This window comes from Anabrus simplex, chromosome 5 (assembly GCF_040414725.1).
Source record: "Anabrus simplex isolate iqAnaSimp1 chromosome 5, ASM4041472v1, whole genome shotgun sequence".
Classification (NCBI taxonomy): domain Eukaryota; kingdom Metazoa; phylum Arthropoda; class Insecta; order Orthoptera; family Tettigoniidae; genus Anabrus; species Anabrus simplex.
Genome location: NC_090269.1, coordinates 18,774,322 through 18,790,141, shown reverse-complemented (window position 1 = coordinate 18,790,141; position 15,820 = coordinate 18,774,322). Strand labels below are relative to the sequence as shown.

General features: G+C 40.0%; 1 protein-coding gene across 1 annotated transcript in view; it reads right to left on the bottom strand.

Moving 5' to 3' along the window:
• Positions 1–15,820, bottom strand: part of LOC136874273 (inositol polyphosphate-4-phosphatase type I A) — a 264,058-nt gene that overhangs the window by 52,023 nt on the left and 196,215 nt on the right. Inside the window, exon 13 of the mRNA XM_067147899.2 lies at positions 7,829–8,070. Within this exon, the coding sequence (XP_067004000.2) occupies positions 7,829–8,070 (242 nt within the window). The remainder of the gene's footprint in view (positions 1–7,828; positions 8,071–15,820) is intronic.

Here is a 15,820-nt window from a genome sequence, read left to right as displayed (position 1 = left end):
CAGGGGGTGGCTGTCGACCCTGAAAGAGTTTCTGCCATTCACAAAATACCTCCTCCCTCTAATCTTAAGCAATTACGTTCTTTTCTTGGGATGATTGGTTTTTATGCCAAATATATTCCCAATTTTTCTTTACTTTCCGAACCCCTCAATCTGCTTAAACGTAAAGGTATCAAATTTCATTGGTCTTCTCTTCAACAAACCGCCTTTGATACGTTAAAATCTAAGCTCTCTCAGGCCCCTCTTTTGCAAATCCTTGATTTTGATTTTAAATTTGAACTTTCCACTGACGCCTCCGATGTTGCCATAGGTGCTGTTCTCCAACAGACGAAGAACGATCAAACTTTACCTGTTGCTTATTTCAGTCGTCTTCTTACCCCCGTTGAACGTAAATATTCTGTGTATGAAAGGGAGGCTTTAGCTCTCATTCTTTCCATTGAGCATTTTGCGGAGTACTTAGACCATCGCGAATTCTTAGTTAGTACTGATAACCAGGCCCTTTCTTGGTTATTACATAATGCCCCCAAAATTGGACGTACCGGTAGATGGTTGCTTCGCCTATCCCGTTTCAAATTTTCTCTTAAGTTCGTTTCTGGGTATCATAATTCTGTTGCTGACGCGCTATCTCGGCTTTTTGATGATACTTCATCTCATCTTTCTGAGCTTAATCAACTTCCTATCAACTCTGTTACTTCTATTTCTTCCCTTATCAATTTTCCCCTTTCCTTTCAATCATGTCTTGATCATCAAAAACTTGATCCTTATTGTCAACAACTTTGTCAAGATCTTTCTTCTCCCGATTATTCTGGCCCCTTTCGTCTCCACAATCAGCTTTTAATTTTCAAACCTACTCCGCGCGCCACTCCTCGTCTCGTTCTCCCTTCCAGTCTCCGACAAATGGTTTTTCAGTATTTCCATGGATCCCCTGTTGGGGGTCATTTTGGCATGTCTAAAACTTATGCTCGTCTTGCTTCTCAGTTCTTTTGGCCTCAGATGCGGAAAGAGGTATATTCGTGGGTCCGCTTATGTGACTTGTGTCAGAAACATAAGCCCCCCAATCATCAGCCCTATGGTAATTATGCTGCCTCCCCCCTACTTACCCTGCTGAGAAATTCTATGTTGATATTGTGGGACCTCTTGTAAAATCGTCGAAATCTAACTCTTATATTTTCACCTTACTCGATGGTTTTTCTAAATTTATTGTTCTTCGTCCTTTACGAACTATTTCTTCCCAGATAATTATTAACTTACTATCTACCCAAATTTTCCCCATCACTGGAATTCCTAAAATGTTGGTGTCTGATAATGCTACTGTTTTCACTTCTAAACTCTTCTATAATTTTTGTTTTTCTCATGGGATTAAGAAAATCAATATTTCCCCCTACCACCCTCAAGCTAACATCGTTGAGCGTTATCATCGTAATCTAAAATCCCTTCTATCTATTTTTCATTCACATGATCACCAGACTTGGGATGCCGAATTGCCTTATTTTGCCTTGGCATCAAACGCTACTGTTCATAATTCAACCTCTTATACTCCGGCTAAATTATTTTTAGGCCGTGAATTACACACCCCTCTCTCTTTGACATGCGATTTGTCCCCCTTGTTGAACACTCCATCTCATCTTCTCACCCCTGATCATTTGCAAGATGCTCTCAAAAAGTTGTTTCAAGCCAGAGACCTCCATAAAAAAACTTACAATTCTCGCGTTCGCTCTCCCACCTTCAAACCTTTGGATTTAGTTCTCTTCAAAAACCATCCCATCAGTTCCTCCTCTCAACACTTATCTGCTAAGCTTTCTCCCCGTTGGCTTGGGCCCTTTCGCATTCTTTCCTTTCCGTCCCCTGTTACTGCTTTATTGCAATCCTTGGACAATCCTAATGATATTCGTAAGGCTCATTTTTCCCTCTTAAAAAAGTTCTCCGCTTAACCCCTTGGCTTGCCGCAGGGATGGACAATTTATACTTCATTTCATCCTTTTTTCCTAGTGTACTATTGTTTTTTCTTTACTTGCGTTTGTTCACCCATGTCCCCCTCCCCTTTTCTTTCCCTTTCTTTTCTGTGGTTCATATCTTTGCTTTTTTCTTTCGCTCACCCGGTCATGCTCCCTCCACACACTTCGTCGCTTCCTCCGGCTCCCCCATCGATCATTTCCCCTGATGGGTTTCTTTTTTTTATGGGACACCATCTTATTAAATACTCCTCTGTCATTGTACTTTCATTTACTTAACTTTTTTGTAAAATTTTTGTACGGCCACTTATATACACATATTGTAACTTTTATTGTAAAACTTTTTTTTGTAACCCTTTTCCTTTTCTTGTCTCCTCCCTCCCTTTTTTTCGATCCGGATCGTTCTTTCTCTTTTATTCCCCTCCCCTCTGCCCCTCCCTTTTTTTTTCTCTTCTCTTCTTACTTGTAACTCATGCCTGTTCTTGCTTTTTGTTTATGCCTCCTCGACGACGACACTCTCTTCGTGTTCCTGAGTTCGGCGCCCCTCTGGAGCATCAATGGACTTTCGTCGCTTCTACACCCAATCCTTCGGATTTCTCCGGCTGCTGGGAGTATATAACGTGCTCCGAATTTTTCTACTGTTTTATGGATTCTACGTTTACTACGCTGCATATGCCGCTACTAACCTGCCTGTGCTCTCTTCGCCCGTCCAGCTTCAACTGCTCGTGCTGCTTACCCTCCCTCTTTCCTTCCCCTACCGCTTCGCTGCGCATTGGGTACTGTATGCTCTCGTCCTTTCTGGACGCTTCTACTTGAATATAAATTGGCCTGCTCTGGGCTTGAGCAGCGAGTTGGGATGAATACGACGATTTGTGTGGAGGGAGGACTTGGTTTTATTTTGCTACCAGCTGGACTGTGTGCAATGTTTCTTTTAAAAAGTGCTTTTGTGTACCATTGAAAAGCTACGACTGCTGGACGGGTGAGCGAAAACTTTAATTTATTTCATATCCATGTTGTTCTTTGAACTTTCTTTTAATGCTGCACTTCGTTAATTTTCAAATTGCCGTTACTGGCTACCAATGACAGTTCATGTTGATAATAAGTTTAACTGCAGCTATTGATAGCGGTACCTTACTTTGGAATTACATTACCATCTCACTCCGAAGTTGGACTTTGTGATACGTCTAGTGATTGCTGCGATATGAACCATTGAAATTCAACTGTTTTCCCGAGCAAACGCATGAATAGAATCAATTGAACTATCACCTAGCTTCTGTTTCCTATTTTGGAATTTCATAGATACTGGCTGGTCCTATTTTCCAAATCCCTGTTGGCAGCCATTGATACCGTTTTCTTTCACGTCCCTCCCCTTTCCCCACCTTCCTATTCCGCATCCCTTCCCCCCCCCTTTTTTTTCTTCTACATGTATTATTGTACAGTGGCCCATATGTCTTTCAAATTTTAATGTTTTTTCATGTTCATACGTAAATTTGTTTTCCTTGTGTAGGACACTCCTCATGTAATAGAGGTTGTATAATTATTGAAGGTTTCGAGTCTAGCTGTTCTCTTTGAAAAACTGATCTGAAAATTAACATGGTTGTCCCATCTGCTTTTTCTCTTTTGGAAGTCAGAACTAACTGACCTTTGGATGATTGTTGTTTTCTTTGGCTTGTAAATGTTTCTTTGGGTGTTTTTTGTTAATATATTGTTATTATGAAAAAACTATTTCTTCTTTGCCCTTTTTTTTTTTGTTGTCGTACGCCTTTTCTTGCCCTCAAAATTTGTACCTACCTCGGTTCCTCTGAATATATGGACTCAGTGAAAAGGCTTCCATTTATGCGCTCTGCTGAAAACCTTTTACCTTGAAAATTGAAAACTACCTGTGAACTTGTGCACGGACGGACATATATATTTTGCTACGCCATCACGTGCGTCGAATGGTACTGCGTCAGTTGGATTAGTATCCTGGTTTATCCCTTGTGTTTTTCTTGGTGTATTGTCTTACCATTCCCATTCTTGTGCATGGCGAGATCATATTCTGAGCGTACATACTTTATCTAAAATACAACACGACACCTACCCATAGCAACCACCACGTCACACGTCACGCACACTCCAAACTACACCACAAGTGTCAATATACTTACTGAAGCTCTGAACACTTACAATGGAACACAGTTATGGTGAACAAGCAATCATTGCCGTCGTTTACTTTAGGAGCTAGAAAGGGTGTGCTCATCATTATGTACTCTGCGCATATGAGAGAGGTCCAATGGTCTATGAGATTCTAGAGTCTGTTCCGCAAAGTAAACTGTTAATTTGATGATGACTGCTCTTTTAATGTGCCTAACATCTGGGCTATTGGCCTCCGCTGTTAATTAGTCGGTGATCGGGCCTAAGAGTCCTGAGACTTGAAACAGAAACTATTTCAGCAATTAAGATGAAAGTATAGAAGAACCTAAAGGAAAAAAATTACACTTACTGTAGATGACAATTGGTATAAAAAAAACAAAAAAAAATGGAAAGGTGAATGCAAAGATGCTAGAGAGCATGAATCATCTATGGCTATTCATATCTGAAGCCTACACTATTCTTTGTCCCTGACAAACTGAATTCTGGTTCCCAGCTTCCACTAGGAAGGTGGGCACCAACACTTGACAGTTCTTTGGTCTTGACCAAAGTAAGCAAGCTTGTAGTTTTACATGACTGTCAATATCATGATCATAGCACCAGGACCTTAAATATAGGGACATGACGTTTCATTTCAAAAATCCTTCATGCATCATTCAAAACATCTATGAGGTGTCAGCTTTTGCCTTATCCTTAACTTTCCACATCAACAGACTGAAGATACGTCAAGATGGTTCCTCAAAAAGTGTCGATGCTTGATTATCTCCCGAATGCAGGCTGATAGCTACGTAACCTAAACCACGCAGCCACTTGCTCTGTTTGTCCTTTTGTGTTTCCATGTTTCGCCCTCATGTACTAGGCAACCAAGAATGAGTTAGCTGGAAAATTTATAATGTCCAATAATGGACCATTTATATTGGTATTATAAATTTACTCATTCAGGACAAATATTTCACATGATTACAATCGAGGAGCTATCTGACTGTGAGTGGGCGGCCAAGGTCTAGAAAGCCAAGAATAACGGCTGAGATGATTCGTCGGCTGACCACGCGGTACCTCATAACCTGCAGGCCTTCATGCAGGGCATTTGGATGGCCACGAACCATCAGGGCTGTATTGCCATCAGCTTGATTTTTTTTTTACAAGTTGCTTTACGTTGCACCAACACAGATAGGTCTTATGGCTACGATGAGACAGGAAAGGGCTAGGAGTGGGAAATAATTGTCTGTGGCCTTAATTAAGGTACAGTCCCAGCACTTGCCTGGAGTGAAAATGGGAAACCATGGAAAACCATCTTCAGGGCTGTTGACAGTGGGGTTCGAACCCACTATCTCTCAAATACTGGATACTGGTCGCACTTAAGCGGCTGCACTGCAGCTATTGAGCTCTGTTGTTTGTTTGTTTGTTTAGGCCAAGTGAGGCCAACTTATACAAAACTGGAAGGCCTGATACAATCAGTAAAATTTACTTCAATTCTCCTCCCTCATTTTTATAAAATACAACTTTTGAAACATAATATACAATTTCAAAGCAAACTACTGAAATCAAGGAACAATGAACATGAATTGTACTATATAATGACACATCTAAATAGTAATGTTCAACTATGTTTGAAATGTATAATAAGATAGGAAAGAGCCCACCTATTCCAAACATACGTGTGGATTCTTTCTTATCTTATTATATGTTCATTACTTGTCAATATGAAATTTATCACACGATACATTTGAAACATTCAGGCTTTCAAAATATAATCCTAATAATTGTGAAAGGAATCAACCATGTTGGAAATTCTAGATTTACTACACACCAAAGCTTCCAATGTGAATGAATAATACAAAAATGATTACAGTAAAACTCCTGATACCTGGATTAATGTGGCGCTGGGTGATCAGGATAATATAAAATCCGGATATCAGAGAGTATCATTAGATACAGCCGAAGTCATAAAAAGACTCTGTCGAGCTTTATTTTGTAAACAATTAGGCGCACAATGAATTAAAATCAAACAGAATACTGGTACTGTATTTAAATATAGTATAAAATATAAGTATATTTATAAAAAACAAACATAAGAATCACAACTAATAAAAACTTAAGTTCATGTTCCTTTTACTCAGTTTTCTCTTTTAAGAAGATTGTTGTTGTAGCCTGTTTGACTCGCTGAAGTCTTTTTTCCTTTTTCCGGCCATGCTTTGACTGTAACACTAATTAAAATGACACAAACTATGTACCTTAACTTTAGCCAGAAAATCACTACCACAATAAAAATAAATAATGTACAGTAACTGACTGGCTAACAGAGATTAAGTGAGTAGTGCACAATATTGCTGAGTGTGCAAATCAACAACCTCCCCATTCCTCGCAATTTTAGTACGCACTTCCTCCTTGCACTCCTTCTTAAGCTACAGTTCAGCTCAGTAATGTAGTTCACTGTATCCCAACCCAAAAAATATTAACCCCCAAATGGTACACCTAAATTAGGTAATACAAAAGGTACACCTAAGTCCACTGGACTCGTTTAACTTTTTATTTTATTTAGTATAAGTATAAAAGGAAATCAATGGGTAAGATTTAAATATTATATATTTAATAATTGTTTATTATTATTTTCCAGAAGATACGCTCGTTACTTCTGTTTATCTTCTACAGAAGTTATTAGAAAAGACAATTAAGAACAGAAAATGTAAAAAAAACATACATACACGAAATAATATTTTTCAACTACAAATATTGAGTCATACAATTGAATATATTCATTTAAAAACAAAATAAGTAGTTCTTCAAAGATATAAATCAAACATACCGTGAACTTCTGTATGAAAATTTCTGCATGTATTTCTTATAAGATATTTAACTGTATTGTCTTCAGCGAACAATATACTCAAAATAATGTAAGTCCTGACAATCCGCTGTTGTTTATCTTTATGGCAGGAACAGATTCAAGCTGTCAAAGACACTGAGCATACTTAGAAGATTACTACAAGACAATATTATTGCTCCAATTCATTTCCAGGAATAGGAGGCTTGGCTAGGCAGGTAACCAGTTAACACACAGTCAATATAACTTCCACTTACATCATCAATATTACTGTCTAGTGGTTCATTTAGAGCATCTACAATACCTTTCTTATTCATTTTTCTGAAAACTAGTAATAAAAAACAAAAGTAATAAAAGTGGTGTGAATAAAAATGCACTAAAGGTAAATGTCGGCCCTCGGGACCCAACTATCATTTTAGAAACAAAACTAACCGAGAAGCACGTCCAACAGTGTTTCAGACTGAAAGGCAACTGAGAGGTAGGAGACTACAGGAAGGTGCAGCACAGTGCTATCACATACATTGGGCACTGATTAAAAAAAAAAAAAAAAAATTCCCCAAGGTCCCTACAACCCAGGTTTATCAGTTACAGATTAACTTATCATACAGGAAATTTAAAAAAACATCTTATGATCCATATTGACTGTCTTACACAATTAAAAGGCATTAGATTATATAATCTAATATAATTAGATAATATTTTGTATCAATTTTAAAGATCGAATAGTAGTGCACTGAACTAGCTGGAATAAAACCTGCCTTTTTAATTGTGTAACTTATCATATGCATTTAAAAACTTGATCTCCGGAAACCACGTTGGATACTGGAGGGTTTGGATTTCAGAGGGACAGATGTGAGAGCTTGTACTGTATTTCAAAGACTGCAGCCAGGAATAAAATAAATATCAGAACAAATTAAACATTACTAACCTGCAACTACTGCTTCCTGTATTAGCACTACTTGTAGTGCATCGAGTAAGTGTAAATGTCACAGTCACCAAGTCTTCAACGGCTACGACCATATCTCCCCACATATCAATTTCATCACCATAGTAGCTCAGCAAACCCTCAAAGGATACCAGAGGGCCCAAAGTAGTGAGGACTGTGAGAAATGTTGGATCTGGCTTTTGACACCACAATTTTGCCATAAGACCAGTCACCAAAGAAGTCAACTATAAATAAAAATCAGCATATTGCAGATTATCCAGAATTTTCCATGATGAAGTATGGATCACAATAGAACATGGAAGCATCTTAAAGTACCTTCTCCAGATTATAAACATTTTCAGCATAACTATAATGTAAAACAAAATGCATTCACTATTATTTTAGTTCTTTTGACTGTACGGTTGATCTTTGGAAACTCCTAAAATTAAAGTAATGCCATTTATTGGAAATGGTAACTTATTAACTAGAGATAGGTTTCTTAGGATGCAAAATAACCTGTAAACAATTTGATATTTTACAAATATATTATCATGAAGCAGTAGGGGTACATTAAACAGCATTGTGACATCAACAGTGCTGAATTGAGAATATTTTGAAGAAAATTAAACTATTTCAGCTGTTATGCCTTTTATGCCATCTAGTGCAATCAGAATTTGAAGACAACAGCTTACGTAAAGAAGTATAACAAGCTTTAAGCCAGGAGGCTATTACAGAGGTAAATTTACAAGTTTACTCAACTCCACTTGTACGAGATATCATATAAATTCTACACTTCCAAACCTGGACGGTTGGCGACAAGATGGGCTCCCCATTCAGAGCGAGCAGAGTGGATTCCAAATGGGACTGCTTACTCACAAGTTGCTCTACATCCTGTCGAGTTAAAGAGTTATCACATACTCGCCGTCTACATGTCGGTTTGCCACTGGCAGCTAAAAGATTATAATTCTGCTCCCATCACAACTCTCCAATCGCTGTAGAACTTTATGTGTAAAGACCTGTTGTTGTTGTCCTTTGTAAAATACCTGTGCATCTTTTAATGTAGTAATGTTGGTACACAACAACACTGATGCAGTCTCTGACAAACCTGACAAGAAATGGATGTAGAGGAACTGGGATTGATGAGGAGAGAGCTAATCTATTTGATGACAGCAGTATATGAAGATGTGAAGATTGTCTTTGTTATTTTCTGTTTTCTTTCTACATGGGTTGATTTTTTAATAGTGTAACTATGCTGTAACAATGCTGTGAAATGTAGGCAGGCACTATAATGTATACCTGAGGTAGCTTAGATACCCACCCTCCCTCAGCATAAATCAACTTGCCCTCAACACACCAGGCACCTGTGCAGCGACAACAACAAAAATGCAGATTTGAGCGCGCACTCGTGGAATTAGTGAACTGCGGCCTGGTCATCCTGCAGTAAGTGATAACAATGTGCAGAATGTGAACGCTTTATTGCTGGCGGATTGGAACACCAAAATTTGTGAACTGGCCAATGATACAGGGCTGGCGTCTTCGACATTGACTTGTTGGAAAATTTTAACCCAAAATGAATGAACATTTTTATCTCATCATCATTATCATAATCATCACAAGTGTTTTATTTGTCTTGTCAATTTTTGTTAAATCTTTTAACTGAAAATGTTCCATAACTGGAATGAAACATGTTCTATTTAGTATTATACTCAGAGATTAAGCTGGATTATGTTATGTCATGTAAATAATAAACTAGCTATAAGAAAATGACAAGTATTGGAAGGTGGGAATCTCCTTGTAACATAACCTTAGTTGTGTTGAGCCAATATGGGACAAAATATGAGATTCATATGAAGGTGATGATGATAGCAAACACTCGTAATCGAGTAGGTTTGTCTTCCAGGTAGGATGTCTCTTCATCTATGTGTTCGGAGGTGACTATACAGTCCAATGCGGGAGTTACACAATTTGCCACAGTGATGACAGGTAGTCCCAGGTGGAGCAGTCATGTTATTTCTATGTTTTCTCAGCACTTCTTTTTCTTTCCTACGTTGCCTCTTGTCATTCGCTGTACGTCGGCGGTTTTCTTCAAAAGACAGTGTGCCATAATGGACTAGTGATCTCCAGGATGAACGGTCAAGCGCTAAGCTCTCCCAGTTATCAACATCAATGTTACATCTCTTCAAGTTAGCCTTGATTACATCTTTAAATCGCTTCCTCTGACCGCTTACAGAGCGTTTACCTACTGATAGCTCAGAGTAAAACACTTGTTTGGGAATGCGATTATTGGGCATGCGAACTACGTGGCCTGTCCATCGTAGCTGGCGACTTAAAACCATCAATTCTATACTGGTGGTGTGTGCCTCTTCAAGAACGCTGATATTTGTGCGCCTGTCTTGCCAAGTTATTTGCAGTATTCTCCTCAAGCAACGTTGATGATACTGTTCCAGCTTCTTAAGGTGTCGACTGTAGCATGTCCAGGATACAGATCCGTAGAGTAAGGTTGGAACTACAACAGAATTGTACACAAGAATCTTTGTTGTGATATTGACATCGTGATTGTCAAAAACTCGAGATCTTAACTTAGCAAAGGATGCTCCTGCACGGTTAATTTGGTGTTGGATTTCTGAATCTATATTTGCGCTTGATGAGAGGGTGCTGCCAAGGTATGGGAAGGTGTTTACAACTTGAAGGCTCACTCCATCAATTGTGACATTGATATCTCTTTGACCTTCCCCAGGGGCTGGTTGGTATAGGATCTGTGTTTTGCTGGTATTTAGTTTGAGTCCGATCTTGTTGTACGCAGCAGAGAAAGCATTCAGGATTCTCACAAGCTCTTCTTGTGTCTGAGCTACGACAGCATTATCATCAGCGTACTGTAACTCAACTAATGCTGCAGACGATGTCCGAGTTCCTGCCTTTAAACGGCTCAAATTAAAAAGTTTACCATCCATCCTGTAAGTTAAATGAATTCCTGGAGGGAGATCATCTCTGACAAGTTCCATGACAGTGGCAACATACAAGGAAAACAAAGTGGGGGCTATCACACAGCCTTGCTTAACACCGGTATTGATATGGAACGGCTCTCCAATAGAGCCGTTGCCAATGACAGCTGCCATCATATCAGTGTAGAGCAATTTGAAGATGGCAATAAATTTCTGCGGAAAGCCATATTGAGCTAAAATTTTCCACAAAGCTTCTCGGTTCACAGAGTCAAATGCCTTAGTAAGAACAATAAAGGCAATATAAAGAGGTCTATTTTGTTCTCTACATTTTTCCTGGAGTTGACGAGCTGTGAATATCATATCTGTGGTTCCTCTAGAAGGCCTGAAGCCACACTGACTCTCTGGAAGTATTTTCTCCACCAGGGGTACAATACTATTTGCCAAGATTTGAGCAATAAGCTTTCCCAGGCACGACAGTAAGGATATTCCCCGATAGTTACTGCAGTTTGTTCGATCCCCTTTCTTAAATATAGGAACTACCAGACCGTCTCTGAAATCAGGAGGCATTTCTTCTGTGCTCCAAATTTTGACAATCAGTTCATGTATGTGTCTTACTAGTTCCTCACCACCTTCTTTGAGAGCTTCCACTGGTATACCATCAGGACCAGAGGCTTTGTGACGCTTTGCTTGATTGACAGCATGCTTAACTTCATCTAATGTTGGTGGGGAGCCAAGTTCATCACTGATGGGAGCTTGTTTTAATATATCATACAGCTGTTCATCAATAATCGAATCCTGGTTCAAGAGGTCTTCAAAATGCTCTTTCCACCTATTCATGATGGAGTGCTGATCTTTTAAAAGTATACTTTTATCGCTGGACCAAAGAGGTTCCTCCCAAAGGGGGTGGGACCATAAACTGCTTTTGTTGCTTGGAAGAACTGTCGTGAATCTTTATCTGCTAGATATTCCAACTCTTTTGCCTTTGCTGTCCACCATGCATTCTTGAGCTCACAGGTTTTTCTTTGGACATTTGCTTTGGCAATATTTACGGCTTGTTTCTTAGAGTGGGAGTTCATGTCCCTTCGCCATACTTGCAAGGCTTTTCTCTTCTGAGAGATCAATGCTTCAATTTCTTCATCATATTCATCAAACCAGTCCTGATGTTTTCTGGTCTTATATCCTACTGTTTCTTTGCAAGCATCTTGAATAGTGGTCTTCAGACTCTCCCAGTGTTGCGTTACATCAGGTTGATATTCTTTCGGCAAAGTCCGATGAAGGAGCTCTCTGTATTTTGAAGTAATTTCTGCATTGCCAAACTTCTCGGTGTCAAAAGTATGTCTGAAGCTCTTCCGTTGTTTCCTCCTCTGGGTGGACAGTGACAAATGCATCACTGATCTAGTAAGTCGGTGATCTGTCCAACAGTCATCAGCTCCCGTCATTGCTTTGGTGATAAGAACATCGCATAGATCTTGCTTGCGGACAATCACATAGTCAATGAGGTGCCAGTGTTTCGATCTAGGATGCTGCCATGATGTTTTGAAGCGATCCCTTTGGCGAAAGATGGTGTTGGTGATTATCAACCCATGCTCAGCACATTTTGAGAGGAGTCTAATACCATTGGAGTTTTCACTGCCAACTCCCTCCTTGCCAATGACACCATTCCATACTTTATGGTCCTTTCCCACTCTGGCATTAAAATCACCAAGCAAGATGATTTTATCTAGTCCGATTGATGTTTGATAGGATGTCATCCAAATCTGAATAGAATGTTTCTTTGATGTCATCATCAGAGTCTAATGTGGGGGCATATGCGCAAATTACTGTGGCATGCTGGTCGCCATTTAATCGAAGTCTTAATGTCATGATGAGTTCATTACGTCCAGTTGGAAGCTCCTGCAGGTCTCTGAGAAGCTTATTCTTGATAGCAAAGCCTACTCCATGTGTTCGGTGTTCACTGGTAGGTTTACCCTTCCAGAAGAAAGTGTATCCTGCTCCGTTTTCATTCAACTGACCTTCTTCAGCAAGACGGGTCTCCTGGAGTGCTGCTATGTCGATTTTGTATCTTCGTAACTCTCTACCCACAAGGGCTGTTCTCCTTTCGGGTCTCTCATTTGAAGGGTCATCATTAAGCATTCTTACATTTCACGTAGCAAAATATAATTTCTTTCTTGTTCGACCGCATTGAACTGATACCACTGGACGTGGCTATCCAATCGGTACTAGAAGTGGCTGACTATGTTTAGGGCACCTTTTCTAGCCCCTTCCCCATGTGAGGTGAGCAGAGTGGACCCTAAATAGGACTACTCAGTCGTAGATGCAGCAACCGAATTGCTCTACAGCCACAATCCTAAGCAAGACGACCGATCACATATCTACCGCCTACGTGCCAAGTTATCACTAGAGGCTTCCAGACATCACAATCCTGCCCCCGTCGCAACTTCCTGATCACCACAGGACTTTTGGAAGAGTCAATCTGTTGTTGGAAGACTGCTGTGCGTGAGATTCCTTTAGAGTGAGAGTGTTGGTGCACTTCAACAAACGCACTGTACTTGATGACTTAAGAACTGTTTTCAATGGCAAGCCGATGCAAGACGATTAAAGGGTTCCTAGTCACTGCAGCCTTCGTCCGCCATTCCAGCCGAGGAGGGACTTCCTGTCCTTACGCCTGGTCCGCCGTTGACCAATATGGTTCATCCGCCCTTAGGGGAAGTTTTCCACCCCAAGGGTAAGAGAGTGCCCTGAACTTGTTCCTACACAAAGGCTTCATCAAACCTACTAAGGGAGAGCTCATCCGCCCGTAGCCGTTGGTTCTCCCCTAGTTTGCCAGGTTTGGTACTGGCCGCCTGACCCTTGGCCAGACAGTTGCAGGTAGTACCGTCTACTGTCACATACGGTAGCAGGGTGACCCTGACCTGACACTAGTTAATTAAGGTAAAGCCTTAGCAATTGTCTGGTGTGAAAATGGGAAACCATGGAAAACCATCTTCAGGGCTGCCCGACAGTGTGATTCAAACCTACTATCTCCCGAATACTGAATACTGGTCACACTTGACAGACTGCAATGAATTTGCAATTCGTAAACGATCTGCTCAATTGCTCACTTGTCGTTCCTTGTTTGTTTGAGAAGCTCAAATTATCTTATTTCTATGTGCTGCGCTGGTAAATCTACTAAGTGGCGAATGTTTGGGAGGCATATTTTTTTGATGAAGCAACGTAACACGATATAAGCTTGTCTGACATTCTGCGAGTCGGAGTGTGGAATGTTAGAAGTTTGAATCGTTGTGGTAGATTAGAGAATCTGAAAAGGGAGATGGATAGACTAAAGTTAGATGTATTGTAGTTGGTATAAGTGAAGTACGTTGGCAGGAAGAGCAGGATTTTTGGTCAGGCAACTACCAAATTATCAACTCAAAATCAAACAGGGGAAATGCAGGAGTTGGTTTAATAATGAATAAGAAATTGGGCAGCGGGTAAGCTACTACGACCAGCATAGTGAAAGAATTATTGTCGTCAAGATAGACACCAAACCAATGCCCACCACAATAGTGCAGGTCTATATGCCTACTAACTCAGCGGATGATGAAGTCTAAAGAATATATGAAAAGATAGAAGATTTAATACAATATGTAAAAGGTGACGAGAATCTAATTGTGATGGGAGACTGGAATGCAGTGGTAGGCCAAGGAAGAGAAGATAATTCAGTAGGAGAATTCGGATTGGGAAAAAGGAACGAAAGAGAAAGACGGCTGGTTGAATTCTGCACTGATCATAATTTAGTCCTTGCCAATACTTGGTTCAAACACCACAAACGACGGCTGTATACGTGGACGAGACCTGGAGACACTGGAAGGTATCAAATAGACTTCATTATGATTAGGCAGAGATTCAGAAACCAGGTGTTGGATTGCAAAACTTTCCCAGGAGCAGACGTGGACTCTGACCACAACTTGTTGGTCATGAAATGCCATCTGAAGCTGAAGAAATTGAAGTAAGGAAAAAATGCAAAAAGATGGGATATAGACAAGTTGAAAGAAAAGAGTGTGAGGGATTGTTTCAAGGAACATGTTGCAAAAGGACTAAATGAAAAGGCTGAAGGAAACACAATAGAGGAAGAGTGGATAGTCATGAAAAATGAAGTCAGTAGGGCTGCTGAAGAAATGTTAGGAAGGAAGAAAAGATCAACTAAGAATCAGTGGATAACTCAGGAGATACTAGACCTGATTGACGAACGACGAAAATACAAGAATGCTAGAAATGAAGAGGGCAAAAAAGAATACAGGCGATTAAAGAATCAAGTGGATAGGAAGTGCAAGGTAGCTAAGGAAGAATGGCTGAAGGAGAAGTGCAAGGATGTCGAAGGTTGTATGGTCCTAGGAAAGGTAGATGCTGCATACAGGAAAATCAAGGAAACCTTTGGAGAAAGGAAATCTAGGTGTATGAATATTAAGAGCTCAGATGGAAAGACACTTCTAGGGAAAGAAGACAAAGCAGAAAGATGGCAGGAACATATCCAACAGTTGTATCAAGGTAAAGATGTAGATAATTTGGTTCTGGAACAAGAAGAGACTGTTAATGCTGATGAAATGGGAGACCCAATTTTGAGGTCAGAGTTTGACAGAGCTGTGAGCGATCTAAATAGGAACAAGGCACCTGGAATTGATGACATTCCCTCTGAATTACAGACTGCCTTAGGAGAAACCAGCATGGCAAAGTTATTCCATTTAGTGTGTAAGACGTATGAGACAGGAGAAGTCCCATCCGATTTTCGGCAGAATGTTGTTATACCTATTCCCAAGAAAGCCGGTGCTGACAGGTGTGAAAAATACCGCACCATTAGTTTAGTACCTCATGCCTGCAAAATTTTAACACGTATTATCTACAGAAGAATGGAAAAACAAGTTGAAGCTGAGTTGGGAGAAGATCAGTTTGGCTTCAGAAGAAATGTAGGAACACGTGAAGCAATCCTGACTTTACGTCTGATCTTAGAGGATCGAATTAAGGACAAGCCCACGTACATGGCATTCGTAGATCTAGAAAAGGCATTCGATAATGT